Source organism: Schistocerca piceifrons, chromosome X, assembly GCF_021461385.2.
Source record: "Schistocerca piceifrons isolate TAMUIC-IGC-003096 chromosome X, iqSchPice1.1, whole genome shotgun sequence".
In the NCBI taxonomy this organism is placed as follows: domain Eukaryota; kingdom Metazoa; phylum Arthropoda; class Insecta; order Orthoptera; family Acrididae; genus Schistocerca; species Schistocerca piceifrons.
In genome coordinates this window covers 141,502,435-141,520,471 of record NC_060149.1, presented here as the reverse complement: position 1 = coordinate 141,520,471, position 18,037 = coordinate 141,502,435, and the positions used below count along the sequence as shown (strand labels likewise).

The 18,037-nt window shown below is 42.7% G+C and overlaps 1 protein-coding gene across 1 annotated transcript in view; it reads left to right on the top strand.

Moving 5' to 3' along the window:
- Positions 1 to 18,037, top strand: part of LOC124722042 — a 312,916-nt gene that overhangs the window by 226,387 nt on the left and 68,492 nt on the right. The window contains exons 3-4 of the mRNA XM_047247233.1: positions 13,218 to 13,337; positions 17,583 to 17,726. Of these exons, the coding sequence (XP_047103189.1) occupies positions 13,218 to 13,337; positions 17,583 to 17,726 (264 nt within the window). The remainder of the gene's footprint in view (positions 1 to 13,217; positions 13,338 to 17,582; positions 17,727 to 18,037) is intronic.

Genomic DNA, 18,037 nt, shown 5'->3' with positions numbered 1-18,037 from the left:
GCGAGCATAAACTTGTTCCAGAATTCAACAACAGACCGATGTGATATGCTTCTCATGAGCCAGCTTGCAAAGTGTTTACTGTGGAAACCTATCGAACGACATGGTTCAAGAAGGCGAGAGTTTAAAACTCCGCCCGCCCATCCAGATTTTGGTTTGCCATAGTTTTCCAAAATCACGTAGGAGAATTACCGAATTGGATCCTTATGTAGTGCCACGGTCTATTTATTCCCTCACCTTTATGGAATCCTCGTATGGGTAATGTTCACACGGGATTAAATGGGACACGTAACTTCTTCGAACGATACAGTGACACGTATGTTCGCCTAAGGCATTTCATCACCACCACCACCACCACCACCACCAACTTGTCTCTGGAAAATTGGCTCGATGAACTCTCCATGGGCAAAAGAGTACTTACCTAACCCGTAGAGGTCACCAGCTCCAATCCATTCAGCACATCAAGAACGCATTGAAAGGGATTTACGCGCCTTGAAGCTGTCCCGAGCCAACGGCCTTGCCGCAGTGGGAACACCGGTGCCGGCAGATCACCGATGTTAAGCGCTGTCTGGCTGGGCTAGCACTTGGGTGGGTGACCATCCGGTCTGCCGAGCGCTGTTGGCAAGTGGGGTGGTGCACTCAGCCCGTGTGAGGCAAACTGAGGAGCTACTTGATTGAGAAGTAGCGGTTCCGATCTCGTAAACTGACATAGGCCGAGAGAGCGGTGTGCTGGCCACATGCCCTTCCATATCCGCATTCAGTGATGCCTGTTGTCTGAGGATGACATGGCGGCCGGTCGGTGCTCGTTGGGCCTTCCTTAGAGCAGACAGAAAGAACTGTTCTGTGTATAACCAGTAGTTCCCATAATGGAACCATCTGTTCGAAGCACCTTCTCAGAAAATGCCTTTAGAAGCGTTTTGTGGGAAGTTACGTCATTTACCACTTGCTAAATAGTAACTTTTGCAGTCTGTTGCTGGATAGTTGAAAAATGGAGTTATTAAAATACGAATGGGGAGCAAAGTTATTTGATTCTAGCGAGACTTTAAGGAGCGAGTGGTTGTAGTAATACTAGTGTGAGAGTACTGATCCATGTTAGCTTCCAGCACGGATTTTACATCGACGTAGATAGCTCACGGTGCTTGCATGTGTGAGCAGCTTGTAAGCATACCGTGTCTACTTGGTACCGTCCGCCCTCCGTAGCTGAGTGGTCAGCCGGCACGGTAGGCTTCAAATGGCTCTGAGCACTACGGAACTTAACATCTGTGGTCATCAGTCCCCTAGAACTTAAACCTAACTAACCTAAGGATATCACACACATCCATGCCCGAGGCAGGATTCGAACCTGCGACCGTAGCAGTCGCGCGGTTCCGGACTGAGCGCCTAGAACCGCGAGACCACCGCGGCCGGCCCGGCACGGTAGCTCAGCGTATTTGGTCAGAGAGCCGGTTGGCCTCTGTAATAAAAAACGGAGTGGAAGGATCAACCACCGAACTTGAAAAGGATGTCTTGCGACGTCCGCAACGACCAAACACAACGATCAAAAACGAACACAATGGAGGAAAGAAAAGTGGTCAGCGCGACAGATTGTCAATCCTAAGAGCCAGGGTTCGATTCCCGGCTTCGTCGGAGATTTTCTCCGCTCACGGACTGGGTGTTGTGTTGTCCTAATGATCATCATTACATCCCCATCGATGCGCAGGTCGCCAAAGCGACGTCAAATCGAAAGACTTGCACCAGGCGAACGGTTTACCGGACCGGAGACCTTAGTCACATGACATTTACATTTTACTTGGTACCTGCTCTGACAGCAATAGTCAGAAAGCGTGGAAGAGGTTTGTCAACCGTCTGTAATAGCTACAGCGTGAAACATTACGATCATAAATTCTATCACTGCCTGAACACTTGGTAGTGTCAGTTGTTTACGGGTTACCCTTTCGTAGATTCGTTGGCGTTATTCCCCTGAAACGAAGAAGACATTTCCGATTTTATCGTCACTGACGAGGCAAATGCCTATCAGAAATAGCCGTGTGCTACTCGTTATTGTTTTGAAGATCAGTTGTGTGGGCCAGCGGTTAGTTTCCTCCTTGTTCGTAGTGTACTTAGCCCACACACACTGAACGCAACTGAATGAAACACACAGTATAACAACATTTTAATAGGCGTAGCTGGAATCTGCTGCTATAGTTAAGATCGCAAATTCGCGGTGGTCTCATAACATTCGATCCGGACGTAGCACTTGGATGGATGACCATCCGGTCTGCCGAGCGCTGTTGGCAAGCGGGGTGCACTCAGCCACTTGCAAGAGGAAGAGATTTGGAGTAGGCTACGTGTCCTGAAGACTAAAATCCTCCATCAAATGCCAAGTTCACCTGCAGAGTCTAATGATGCGTGCGATGCACGTTAAACCTGGTAGTCACCTTTTCATAGGTATTACTCTTATGACGCGAATGCAATCATTAGTGTGCATATGAACTTCGCTGCTGTTGTGTTGTTGTGGTCTTCAGTCCAGAGGTTGGTTTGATGCAGCTCTCCATGCTACTCTATCCTGTGCAAGCTTCTTCATCTCCCAGTACCTACTGCAACCGACATCCTTCTGGATCTGCTTAGTGTATTCATCTCTTGGTCTCCCTCTACGATTTGTACCCTCCACGCTGCCCTCCAGTACTAAATTGGTGTTCCCTTGATGCCTCAGAACATGTCCTACCAACCGATCCCTTCTTCTAGTCAAGGTGTGCCACAAATTTCTCTTCTCCCTAATTCTATTCAATAGCTCCTCATTAGTTATCTGATCTACCCATCTAATCTTCAGCATTCTTCTGTAGCGCCACATTTCGCAAGGTCCTATTCTCTTCTTGTCCAAACTATTTAGCATGCACGTTTCACTTCATGAACTTCGCTACAGACATATTAACGAGAAGTTTCCATGAAGCGGCTGCAGTACATGAAAAATTGTAGTTTTGATTTCATGTTGTAAAAACAAGTATGTGGTAACGAAGCAAACCTACATCAGTTTCTAGGATTCCTTTTTCAGTTAATCTTCTGCATTTTGCTTTCAAAAAGAAAAAGGAAACCACTGTACCTAATATCGCGTTATAAAAATTACTACAGCTTGCCTTAATTTATTTTGAGGATCAGAGGAAGGTAACATCAAGCAACCTCCACTATGGCATCAGTTATTTATTTTATCCATCTTCGTGCATTTTACATGCTACAGATTTCCATATTACTTGTACAAAGCAATTCCTCTGTAAGAGTATTTGGTAGGAAAGGGGCTGTAAAATATTATCGTTTTTTGCAAACATTTGTGTCATGTCTTAGCTTTGTAACGATATAAGTACTTTATTGATTAGATAGTTTCTTCCATAAACCCGCAATGAACAAATCCTGGAGGGTATGGAATGTCATAAAAACAAAAATACATAATAAATTTGTAAAAGAACTGATTCGCTGATGTTCCTTCGACATATATTGAATAAAATTGTCCTCAAGAACGTGAAAAATTTAAATTTGGTACATTCTTCGTTTCCAAATTAACTAAAAAGCTTACCGCAAACATCAACGTATACGCATTGAAGTGCATATCTTAAATCCAAACCTGTTTTAGCCAAAAATCGTAAAAAAAAGAATTACAAGGCCGTTATACAGCACTGAAGCTCTGCCGAAGTGAGGTATTAAGAGTACATATCATGCAGATTACAAGTTGCTTCTGCTAAGAAATTCATCAGTGCTGTAAGAGGATTTGACCACCAAAAAGTCTTTTATGCTCCTCTTTAACTGTACTTTGTTACTAGATTAACTTATTTTGGCAGCTGTCAAGCTATTAAAACATGTGTTCCTGAAGAAATAACACCGTTCTGGGTTGAAATGAGTAACTTCGTCTTCATTGATATAGTTAGTGTTCCTGATATCGACAGCATGTATCGTTGCAGTGTCTTCCTCTTAAAATCCGCCAATTCGTTTTGACAGGACTGCAGGCGTAAACCTTCAAATAAAAAATTAATTATGTACACTACTGGCCATTAAAATTGCTACGCCAAGAAGAAATGCAGATGATAAAAGGGTGTTCATTGGACAAATATATTATACTAGAACTGACATGTGATTACATTTTCACGCAATTTGGGTGCATAGACCCTGAGAAATGAGTACACAGAACAACCACCTCTGGCCGTAATAACGGCCTTGATACGCCTGGGCATTGAGTCAAACAGAGCTTGGATGGTGTGTACAGGTACAGCTGAACATGCAGCTTCAACACTATACGACAGTTCATCAAGAGTAGTGACTGGCGTATTGTGATGAGCCAGTTGCTCGGCCACCATTAACCAGACGTTTTTAATTGGTGAGAGATCTGGAGAATGTGCTGGCCAGGGCAGCAGTCGAACATTTTCTGTATCCAGAAAGGCCCGTACAGGACCTGCAACATGCGGTCGTGCATTATCCTGCTGAAATGTAGGGTTTCGCAGAGATCGAATGAATGGTAGAGCCACGGATCGTAACACATCTGAAATGTAAAGTCCACTGTTCAATGTGTCGTCAATGCGAACAAGAGGTGACCGAGACGTGTAACCAATGGCACCCCATACCATCACGCCGGGTGATACTCCAATATGGCGATGACGAATACACGCTTCCAATGTGCGTTCACCGCGATGTCGCCAAACACGGATGCGACTATCATGATGCTGTAAACAGAACCTGGATTCATCCGAAAAAAATGACGTTTTGCCATTCGTGCACCCAGGTTCGTCGTTGAGTACACCATCGCAGGCGCTCCTGCCTGTGATGCAGCGTCAAGGGTAACCGCAGCCATGGTCTCTGAGCAGTTGGCCCATGCTGCTGCAAACGTCGTCGAACTGTTCGTGCAGATGGTTGTTGTGCAAACGTCCCCGTCTGTTGACTCAGGGATCGAGACGTGGCTGCACGATCCGTTACAGCCATGCGGATAAGATGCCTGTTATCTAGACTGCTAGTGATACGAGGCCGTTGGGATCCAGCACGGCGTTCCGTATTACCCTTCTGAACCCACCGGTTCCATGTTCTGCTAACAGTCATTGGATCTCGACCAACGCGACAAGCAATGTCGCGATACGACAAACCGCAATTGCGATAGGCTACAATCCAACCTTTATCAAAGTCGTAAACGTGATGGTACGCATTTCTCCTCCTTACACGAGGCTTCACAACAACGTTTCACCAGGGAACGCCTGTCAACTGCTGTTTGTGTATGAGAAATCGGTTGGAAACTTTCCTCATGTCAGCACGTTGTAGGTGTCGCCACCGGCGCCAACCTTGTGTGAATGCTCTGAAAAGCTAATCATTTGCATATCACAGCGTCTTCTTCCTGTCGGTTAAATTTCGCGTCTGTAGCACGTCATCTAAGTAGTGTAGCAATTTTAATGGCAAGTAGTGTATATCTATTTTTTTCGAGGTGATAATAAAAACTTCGACTACCCCTCGTACTACTAACAATACTCCTAATCTGTAGCATCCGGCAGCTAGGTCGATACTCAGCGATGACCACTATCAGTGACTCCTCTAGCAGCCGGAAAGAGGCGCCAGCACGCAGCCTGGAGTATACTTTACTTTAAATAAATTCGTAATTGCGAATAAAGCCAACCATCAGCTGTAGAATGGAATGACAACAATGAAAATTTGTGTCGGACTGGGACTCGAACCTGGATTTCTCGCTCGTCGCAAGCGGTCGCCCTGCCATACGTCCATCCGTGCGCGACTCACGGCCAGTCCCAAACTTCCATACGTCGTCCATGCGTCTACGACCTGTACTCGTACATCCATTATGTGTATTTCCGTAAAGGTCAGACGCTACACTGGAAAGTCGTTCGCCCGGTATCGGCAGATAAATACGATATTGCAGAGCGTGTGTTATTCTCATTACGATGTAAGGTTCCTCTGGACACGTATAGGCACTGTAATATCGTATTTCTCTGCCGATACCGGACAAGCGACGTTCAAGTCTTTCAAGTGCTACGTCTGACCTGTACGGGAATATACATACATAATTGGTGTACGAGTTGCCGGCACGGTAGCTCAACGTCTTCGGTCAGAGGGTTAGCTGCCCTCTGTAATTAAAAAACTGAGTGAAAGGATCAACAGTGAATTTGAACAGGTGTCATGGGACATCCGCTCCGAACTATACAACGAACTATATCGAACAACATGAGGAAAAAAGAAAAGGTAAGGTGACCGCTCGCGATAAGCGGGAAATCCGGATTCGAGTCAGAGTCCCGCACAAATTTTCATTGTCGTCATTTCATTTTACAGTTGATGGTTGTCCGCATTCGCAATTGCGATTTCATTTAATATATTTCATAATGGCTGTAGTCGCCCATGCATGCATGTCCAAAGGAACTTTGCATCGTAATCAGAATAACACAGGCACTGCATTATCGTATATACACACATCAAAGAAAGCTTTGCATCACATCGTTTCCGAGAGTTCCGGAACCTGTACAGAAAATTGCTCATGAAAACCACAGATTGCACGTAGTACCACCATACAGCGAGACCTTCAGTGGTGGTGGTCCACATTGTTGTACACACCGGTACCTAGTAGCACGCCCTCTTGCATTGATACATGCCTGTATTCGTCGTGGCATACTATCAACAAGTTCATCAAGGCACTGCTGGTCAAGATTGTCCCACTCCTCAATGGCGATTCGGCATACATGCCTTAGAATGGTTGGTGGGTCACGTCGTCTATAAACAGCCCTTTTCAACCTATCCGAGGCATGTTCCATAGGGTTCATGTGTGGAGAACATGCTGTCCACTGTATTGAGCGATGTCGTTATCCTGAAGAGTCTCATTCACAAGATGCGCACGATGGGGGCGCGAATTGTCGTCCACGAAGACGAGTGCCTCACCAGTATGCTGCCGATATGGTTGCACTATTGGTCGGAGGATGGCATTCACGCATCGTACAGCCGTTACGGCGCCTTCCATGACCACCAGTGGCGTACATCGGCCTCACATAATGCCACACAAAAACAAAAGGGATCTCCACCTTGCTGCACCGGATGGACAGTGTGTCTAAGGCGTTCAGCCTGACCGGGTTGCCTCCAAACACGTCTCCGACGATTGTCTGGTTGAAGGCATATGCGACACTCACCGGTGAAGAGAACGTGATGCCAATTCTGAGCGGTCCATTCGGCATGTTGTTGGACCCATATGTACCGCGCTGTATGGTGTCGTTACAAAGACGGACCTCGCCATGGACGTCGGGAGTGCAGTTGCGCATCATGTAGCCTATTGCGCACAGTTTGAGTCGTAACACGACGTCCTGTGTCTGCACGAAAAGGATTATTCAACATGGTGGCGTTACTGTCAGGGTTTCTCCGAGCCATAATCCGTAGGTAACGGTCATCCACTGCAATAGTAGCCCTTGAGCGATCTGAGCGCGGCATGTCATCGACACTACCTGTCTCTCTGTATCTCCTCCATGTCCGAACAACATCGCTTTGGTTCACTCCGTGGCTCCTGGACACTTCCCTTGTTGAGAGTCCTTCCTGGCACAAAGTAACAATACGGACACGAGCGAACCGTTGTATTGACTGTCGAGGCATGGTTAAACTACAGACAACACGAGCCGTGTACCTCCGTCCTGGTGGAATGACTGGAAATGATCGGCTGTCGGACCCCCTCCGTCTAATAGGCGCTGCTCGTTCGTGGTTGTTTACATCTTTGGGCGGGTTTAGTGACATCTCTGAACAGTCTGAGAGACTATGTCTCTGATACAATATCCACAGTCAACATCTTTCTTCAGGAGTTCTGGGAACCGGGGTGATGCAAAACTTTCTTCGATGTGTTTACTTTTCTTTCGTGACCTGGGCTGTTCATTCGATTTCATCTGGACTACGTTTTTGTTGTTGTTCTGTGGATTAATGACGGACTAGCTTGAGCCTTGACAATCTGAATGATTCTCTCGGTATATTCTACAATTTACGATGACCAAGCGTGGACTGCAATTGTGATCTATCGAGTGATAACAGTGTGGCTGTATTTTCTGTGTTGCGCCACAGCAGATGTATTAAATATGCATCTCATTGTCTGAACGATGCAGTTTTCCATAGAGACTGGCGTCAACATCGTGTACAGCTCGGTACGGTAGCGCTAGTTTCCATGAAGAAATACGATATTGCAGTGCCTGTGTTTTTAACGTCCAAAAGAACTGCAGCGACTACAGCCGCTATGAAATACACGAATACAGCTGACGCTTGTGCGTATTCGCAACTGCGAATACATTTCATGTATCCGTGGAGAAAGCGTAATCTTTCGGACGGCTCATCGTTTAAATGACCGCTACAGTAGCACAAAAATCTCCATAGTCAATGTATTTTAACTCCTCAACTGTTTGTCAGACGTACAAAAGAATTATATCAATTAATTTATCTCCAACAGATCTGCTATTCTGATATAAAGAAATACTATATCTCCAGTATAAAAAAGTTTATGCCTGTAACGCGGTGATGAATGATGGTTCGTATCATGAACCCTGGTCGCTATTTCTCTAAGTGAAAAGGGACTGCGAAAAAGTTTTTTGAGGTAAGAAAGTTGGGCGCCTCATCCAGTATATGGTTGACATACAATACGATTGATACACACTTTTTTTTTATTTTAACACCTGTCACAAAGAAAACACAAGTTTTACTCCTTGTTAAAATATATGCAGCTTGCACGATTCCTTGGAGCGCTGAAACGTTTGCCAGATGTGCACCTGCGTATCGGAAATGCGCAGCTGGCACTGTCGCAAACGAAAATGAAGCGTGTGCGGCGTGTAGGCGATAGCCCGCATTGCGGTAATAACAGGGAAATGGCGTTAACACTCTCATTAAGAGACCACCGTAAATTCTGGCAGCGATGATCGGATGCAGTAATTGGCTTTTAATTGCTAAATTTGCTTGTAATTGCCGTCAACGTAATCGACGGAACTCAATTCCTGGTCACGGCAATATGCTGTGTGACACGTTACAGTGCTTTCCTGGGCTAGCATGAGCTAAGCAAAATGAAAAGGGCTATGCAGTCTTCTTTCCTACAATCCCCTCGTAGTATTTTATGTCGTATGGTTGTTGGTTCTGAACAGTTAATATACTTAAAAATAGGACAGTTCACTTATTAATTTCACGATAGCTAAAATTACAATCTAGGCATTTTCTAATTTGTAAGTATGTTTGCAGAAAACATTGTGATGACCTAGAACATTGCATTGTACAATCGCTTCGCAAACTTTTCCGCAGTCGCTTACGTCATTGCATTACCTGTGTGTTATCTGTACCCTTGTCCCGTGTGCTCCGACAACGTTACCAGAGAAACCAGAGACTCGTATTTGGTTCTTTGAGGGAATCCGTATTTATTGGAATGAAATGCTCTTCCGTTTTCTTTCTTACCGAGTTTTATGTAATCTCAACAGTCAGAACATTACATGTGAATTAATTTTTTGTCATTTAGGGTGATGCTTATGGCATCTGTCTGTCTGTCTGCCTGCCTGCCTGTAGCACAAAGTCTGTGATCATCATGTAATCAGAGTTTATACAAGTAATGTACCTGAGAGCAAACTCGCGTGAATTCGTCTAGATGTGAAAGAAAAAAGTGCTTAATCTATGCTATGTGACAAGATGACATCAGGTCTGCTAAGAATTGCAGTAGGTTGTAGTACGTACCAGTGTTGCGCGTTGTGAGTTTGTCAACTTATATGACGCATGGAATTGTTTACTCGCCACAGCCTAGTGCTTTGCTGAGACACCGCTAAACCATATTACTTTTTTTAAATAAATAATATAATTCGCATTCTTAGCTGAGGTAGGTAATGCAACCACAGGTGGCGCTCAACTCACAGGTAGCCCGTTCGAAACATGTTAGTCGAAGAAATTGTTTTCACCAGAGAAGAAAGTTCCTGATACCCAGACTTTGCACCAGTGTCCTGAGTTAAATTCCAAACCTCTCTGCAGTGCCTCATGTAGTGAGGACGTGTAACACTGCTGATGGTGACCCATCCATCAGATGGGTCTGTGACGTTCTTCGGTCCCCTTGGTTCTATTAGAGATGAATAGACTAAATCCCAGCACCCTCTCCCTTTCCTTCACCCATAAAAACACAACAAAAAACAGTCATTCACCCAACATAGATATCAGTTACATTTCTTAACAGATCGGAGAAAGGTAATGGCAAGCTACCTTCACTAGGACATCACTTACACACATCAAAAAACGTTTTGCATCACCCTGGTTCCCAGAACTCCTGAAGATAGACGTTGACTGTGGATATTGTATCACAGACACAGTCCCTTCGACTGTTCAGAGATGTCACTAAACCCGCACAAAGATGGAAACAACCATGCATGAGCAGTGCCTCTTAGACGGAGGGGGTCCGACAGCCTGCCAGTTCCAGTCGTTCCACCAGCAAGAAGGTACACGGCTCGTGTTGCCTGTAGTTCAACCATGCCTAGCAGGTCAATACCGCAAATCGATCGCGTCCGCGTTGTTAATTTGTGCCAGGGAGGGCTCTCCGCAAGGGAGGTGTCCAGGTGTCTCGGAGTGAACCAAAGCAATGTTGTTCGGACATGGAGGAGACACAGAGAGACAGGAACTGTCGATGACATGCCTCGCTCAGGCCGCCCAAGGGCCACTACTGCAGTGGATGACCGCTACCTACAGATTATGGCTTGGAGGAACCCTGACAGCAACACCACCATGTTGAATAATCCTTTTCGTGCACCCACAGGACGTCGTGTTAAGACTCAAACTGTGCGCAATAGGCTGCTTGATGCGCAACTTCACTCCCTAAGTCCCTGGCGAGGTCCATGATATCAACATCGCTCAGTTTGAGTGTCCAGCATGTTCCCCACACATGAACCCTATCGAACATGCCATGGATATATTGAAAAAGGCTGTTTATGGACGACGTGACCCACCACCCACTCTGAGGTATCTACACCAAATCGCCGTTGAGTAGTGGGACAATCTGGACCAACAGTTCCTTGATGAACTTGTGGATAGTATGCCACTACAAACACAGGCGTGCATCACTGCAAGGGGACGTGCTACTGGGTATTAGAGGTGCCGGTGTGGACAGCAATGTGGACCACCACCTCTGAAGGTCTCGCTGTATAATGGTACAACATGCAATGTGTGGTTTTCATGAGCAATAAAAAAGGGCGTAAATGATGTTTATGTTGACCTCTATTCCAATTTTCTGTACAAGTTCCGGAACTCTCGGAACCTAGGTGATGCAAAACTTTTTCTGATGTGTGTATTTATTTTATGCGTTCGTGCATTTTGCATACTACAGATATCAATATCCTTTGTACAAAGGAATTTCTCCGCAAGAGCATTTAGTAGGAAAAGGGGCTGTGAAAATAGGCATCACAAGAATTCATTTCGGTTAGCAAATACTTGACCCAGTCTAATTCTCTACTTACTTAGTTTGTGTAACATTCCCACGTTAGTTTTAGACGATGCTAATGAAAAGTAGTATAGCTGAGATACAATCATTGAACTGGGTGATTATAATTAAACTGCAGCTACTTACAGAGGTTCAGTGTGGCCTGTAATTATTGCATGTCAGCAAAAATTCCTAAATTTAGCACAGTGTCGGTCTTTTAATTTTGTACAAATATTGGGTGTGTAAATGACAACAACTCAAAAATGGTTTGTGTTGTGGCGGAGACTGACATGTTTCAGTTTCAGCATTTTCTTTGTATCTAGGAATTAATCTTCACTCTGCTATATTCATCCAACTCATTGTTTTTTATTTACTTTCTGGAATTTTACTGTCCTGTTATTTGACATTCTGGTTCCTCTGATTTCATAGTTTGATCTTTTAACAATATATGCTGTAAATCTATTTGACATATGTTTAAATAAATGTAGTGTGTCTCAAGGATCATGGTCATGGTTGTGGTCAGAGTTGGTTTAAGTTATGCTGTGCTCACCTCAATGTGATTTTGAAGCCCTCCAATCTAATGTGACCCATACTCACTGCAAAGCTGACTGTAACATTAAATGTACTATTATAGCACACACGCTGAGTTTGTAGTGGTATTTTATAGCCTGCAGTACTGGTACAGGCAGTCACGTTAATAATTTTGATTCCTGTTTGCTAAATTGTTTTATCACTCAAGAAATATCTCTTGCTTTTCTTCATTGTGTTGTAGTGCTTCCAACTCCAGCATAAGATCCTTGGCCACAAAAGCGTACACTAAGTGTGTGCACAAAGTGTTTTGTGCAGACACTTTTTTAATTTGTTGAAAATATTCCAATGCTGCTTTTGCACTAGGGCCTCATTGTGGTGTTGGGTAAGGTAGGATGTAATCAGCATAAAGACAGTTGCCTCTGTTTTTGAAGAGGGGTTCCATCATTAAGTAGCAGAATCATCATCATTTTCTCAGACCTTTGTCCCGCTCCAGTGTGGGGTCAACCCTGTTACTATGGATTTGGTGATGTTAGTGTCAGAGGGTGTCTGGATGCCCTTCCTTTCACCACCCTGTAACCCCCTATCACCCTACCTGCCAGGACGGAATTAGTGTACCCCAGCTGTCTGCACCTAGTGTTAGCCATGAAAGAGTGCAAGCATTTTTCAAATGTCTGTAAATTGTGTAACTGAGGCGGGACGTGGTGACCAGCCCAGTATTCACCTAGTGGGATGTGTAAAACCGCCAAAAAACCACATCCAGGCTGGCCAGCACACCAGCCCTTGTCATTAGTCCACTGCGTGTATTCGATTCAGGTCTGGCGCACCTACCAGAGTCCAGGAAGCAGCACATTAGTGCCCTTGACTAACTTGGTGGGTATCATTAAGTAGCAGAATACAGTTCTGAATATTGGGAGTCAAGAACTAACTTTGGTGATCCTTTGTATTAATATATGATGTCCAGAAATCCATTGCACTTTTTTTCGGTGTTGTAATACAAGGAACTCAGGATTCAGAGGTGTGAATTCGAAGGTCACCACAGGTGGTCCATGGCTCATGCAGGGAAGAGAACAAATTTCATTGAATACAAGTTTTATAATCAAAATGGAAATATGTTTCAGGTTTCTATTTATGATATGCACTGATACTTCTAAATTGCGTATTTTTTGTTTTTCATCTTACAGAATACGAAATACTCTTACACATACCCACTAATCTCCTACCGTTAACCTATTACCTGTACATACAGAGTGTTAATATGATGCACATTCTATGTAATGCAAATTTGTTTCAGTCATGTAACACAAACTTCTTCATGGCTGCCACCAGCTGAAACTTGGACAGACAGGGGTAATGGCTTCCCTTATGGATGGGAGGAAGCCATTGACACAAATGGAAAGACATATTTCATCAAGTAAGTGCAAGGTTAAAAACTGGTATACCAAAGTTGTATTTTGTAAATTACATATTGGACATTTACAGCTCAGCACATCAACTGTTCAGTGAGTTGTTACTTTTATTCCTAAAATTACGTAATTACGTTATTCGTATTCCCCATAGAGGTATGTGTGGCACGTGGAAAGAAGTCAAGAATGTAAATTTTAAGTGCAGTACAACAAAATGACTCAATATTATGAAATAATATTGTTTTATTGTGCTGATATTAATTATAGAATAACCTAAAATATTAATTTTAAGAGTTTCTGTGATAATACTCTTCAATGGGGTAGAAGGAGTTGTCCAATAGGATTTTCTTTATTTCATTATTAAGCTCCACTGTACTACCTGTAAGACATTTAATATGCTCTGGTAGGCTGTTTAATGAACAAATGTAACCCTCAGTTGCATCAGATACACCGTAATTTCTTTTCTTTGGTGGGAACAGCCTATTTTTGAGCATAGCTGATCTGAATTCTTGAAGTCTGTTCATAATTGCCAGTAGCTTGACAATATACAGGATGGCCCATTTATCTTGACCACCCTAAATAACTATTTGACCAGATGCAAATTACAAAATGTTTCAAGCAAATGTTCTTTGGCGATCAGGGGGACATCAATCAGCATGATTGCCTTCATTGTAGCCTTTTTTTACAAACATATGAACAGCGTTATGACTTTTTTAAATGGCACCCTGTATTTTTTATTCAGTAATTCATTTCCTTTCCTGAAGACCTATTGAGAAATGTATCACAGTGTACCATTCACTGAAAAACAACGTTATTAATTACATAACACAACATTGACTTTGAGCCTGGGATCACAAACTCGTCCTCTTGCTGGAGTTGTCAGAAAACAAATGAAAACCAAGTAAAAATATAACACAAATTGACTTTGACTCTCCTGCACCCTTGCCCAGGAGTAGAACATTCAAAGGTGCTCAAAGTGGTGACCCTGGACACTGATACACTGGTGCACTCATTGAATGAAAGAATTGTTCACTGCTTCCAGTGTTGCCTGCTGCAGAGAATTGCAAGCAAGCACAATACATTCTTGCATGTCCTCTGGAGTTGTTGGAATATCATGATAGACAATGTCTTTAATGTATTCCCAAAGAAAAAAGTCGAGAGGACTTAAATCAGGAGACCTAGCATTCCAAGTAACTGTTCCTCCTCGACCAATCCATCTGGCAGGATACCTTTGGTTCAGGACATGATGTGCATGCAAGGCATTCAGTACTGGACATCCATCGTGTTGATACCACATAAGCATTCTAGTTCTTAGCAGCACTTCATACAGAAAGAATTCATCTGAGGAGGTTGGCATATGCTGTGCCGTTTAGACTACCATTAATGAAATAAAGGCCAGTAATTGTAGTACCGAGCATCCCACACCAGACGTTAACTCTCCATTGATGCTGATGTTCCACCTGTCTAAGCCATCGTGGGTTTTTGCTGGACCAATAATGCATGTTCCTTGTATTTACATGTCCTTTGTTTGAGAACGAACAATCATCAGTAAATAGAACATTGGAGAAGAAGTTCAGGTTGGCGAGGATTGCTGCTGTGCCCGCTGGACAGAAGTGTACACGATTCTGGAAACCATTCCCATGGAATTCTTGATGTAGGTGTACATGGTAAGGATGGAACTGGTGTGACATGTAAGAAAACGATGTACACTGGTTTTAGGAATGCCAATCTCATGTTCAAGCCGTCGTGTGCTCACATGTAGATTCATAGCAGCAGAAGCGAGAACAGTAACTTCTGCAGCTTCGTCTGTGTGAGTGCAATGACGATTGTATTGTTGTGAGTTGAAACTTCCCATTTCAATGAAGCATCACAACAAGACAAGAAAACATCCATTGGGTTCTTGTCAGGATATCACTCGCTGTAAAGTTCCGCTGCCTGCGTAGCTTTTTGTCTATCTTCGACAATAACAATAATAATAACAACAACAACAACATCAGTAAAAGAAACATTATGTAGATGCAGTTTGTAGGAAGGACAGCCTTTACTCTATGCATACTCTACACAACAGTATTTAAAAGAATTAAACTACAGTACTAAATGTACTCATACATAAGAAAACAGTATTGCAATTACTGTTATGCTAACTTACATTCCCCATAGATAAGTAGCATTTCTACCTTCTCTCCATTGGTGTACATTCTATTCGCACAAATATTCAACTGACGATGATTGACAGAATGGTGGGTATGCATTCTACTTATGTTTACATTTGTCCTCTGTCAACGTCAGCACGTGGATGTGTTCCATTACCCCAAGTACCTGCACTAAACACTGGGAGAGTCAACATCAATGTTGTGTTATGTAATTAATAACATTGTGTTTCAGTGAATGGTACACTGTGATACTTTTTTTGAATAGGTCTTTAGGAGAGGAAATGAATACTGAATAAAAAATACAGGGTTCAATTTAAAAAAGTCATACCGCTGTTCATACCTTTGTAAAAAAAAACAAAGCTACAATGTCCTCCTGATGGCTAAAGAACATTTGCTTGAAACATTTTGTAATTTGCATATGGAGAAACAGTTATTTAGGATGATAAAGATAAATGGCACACCCTGTATATTAAAGTATTTTACTTTGGTTTGGTTTTTCTACAGTTTTTCTCTATGGTGAGAGACTTAAAAACGCAACTGAAGAAACTGAATTACTTTTTTTAACATTTCATGCACAGTGTGGTGATTATATTGGAAGGACTGGTTTTGATTAGTGCAGTTGATCACTGTTCCACAAGAGCAGCTGTAGAAGTGTACTGTTTAGATTAATGGTGGAAAAGTGTGTGCAATGCTTAAATTGACAGGTGATACTAATTTACACTGGAAAACTGTAAAATTAATTCTACTTTGCATTAGTTTTTGTTTAGTAATAGCAACTAACATTTTTTTTTAAAATTCCACATCAAAAGTGGTAATGAGGAGGAGGAGATTAATGTTTAATGTCCCGTCGACAACGAGGTCATTAGAGATGGAGCGCAAGCTCGGGTGAGGGAAGGATGGGGAAGGAAATCGGCTGTGCCCTTTCAAAGGAACCGTCCCGGCATTTGTCTGAAGCGATTTAGGGAAATCACGGAAAACCAAAATCAGGATGGCCGGAGACCGGATTGAACCGTCGTCCTCCCGAATGCGAGTCCAGTGTGCTAACCACTGCGAAAAGTGGTAATAATTGAGACTGCAACTAAATTAGTACCTTGATATATATGCAGAAAGTTCATAATGACCACCTACTTCTTAATTTCACAAAAGTTCATCAGCACAGTCCTAGATGCAAGAACTTTGATTTTCTGTTGTTAACATCATTTTTTATTTTTACTTTCCTTAATTTACTAGATATTTTACTTGTAGCATTGACAAATTAAAGTGTTCTATGTGGACACCATGTTATTTTTGCATTAATGTAGCTGAAATAAAGGTAAACAAGAAAAAGAAAAAAGTGAACAACAGAAGCTTAAAAGGTGAGCTTTATGTACAACTATTTGACTATTCTGTCGTAAGATTGCACATCGTCTACATCTACTTCCATATGTAGTGTATGTTCTGTTTTGTTATTATCTGTCATTCCACTCATCTTTTTCTCCAATATGACGGTTTCACCAGTCATCTTGTATGCTGTATTTAGTTGTGAATGACTTGGCATTAGCAGTTTGAACATTAGAGCTGTGCCGGCCGCTGTTGTCGAGCGGTTCCAGGCACTTCAGTCCTGAACCGCACTGCTGCTACAGTCGCAGGTTTGAATCCTGCATTGGGCATGGATGTATGTAACGTTGTTAGGTTAGTTAGGTTTAAGTAGTTCTAAGTACAGGGGACTGATGACCTCAGAAGTTAAGCCCCATAGTGCTTAGAGCTATGTGAGAGCTGTGCCAATTGGAAATCATGTGTGCCTCTATTATGCTGATGTTAGATTAAAATAAATGAAGTAACAGTAATGAAAATGTAAATATTAAAAAGAGTTGGACCAGAGCCTCAGAATATTTTCATCTTCAGGGGCCGGCAGAAGGTTTCCATGATCATTTACAATTTGTTAGTGGGAACTGATGGCAACACCTGCTGACCAACTGCTTAATATCTACAAATTTTTTCATAGTAATCCAGACATTTGGATTATGGGGAAAAATTATGTTTTACCCCTCGCACTTTCCTCAGCTGTTTTGTTTTTCATGTTGTTTAAGACTTCACAGTAATTTAAGTTCTTTTTTGCAGTCATCTCAATAAAACTACAACATATGAAGATCCTCGTAAAGACTGGACAGAGGAACCACCTCAACCAAGAGAAGTGGAACTCAGCCGTCATCCTGAGTTGGGCTTCGGTTTTGTTGCTGGGAGTGAAAAACCTGTTATTGTAAGGTTGGTTAAACTGAAACAAATGTTTTCTTGCTGCCAGCAAATATATCTTGCATGGCATAATCTGCACAAATGCCATGTAGATGCACATGATCTTACATGCAGTATTACTTCATTTGATTTCAGATGATTTTGCATACTGTTTAAATTACTGAATGTATGTATGCTGTTAAGTATGTAGCAAATTTCTAGTTTTTCAGTGTACAGCAATTAAGAAGTACTTGTACTGTGCAAGCTTGAACTATCAAAGAACATTTATTTTTCCCCTTCACTCTACATCAAACCGAAAGATTCATTGCAGAAATAATCCTTAG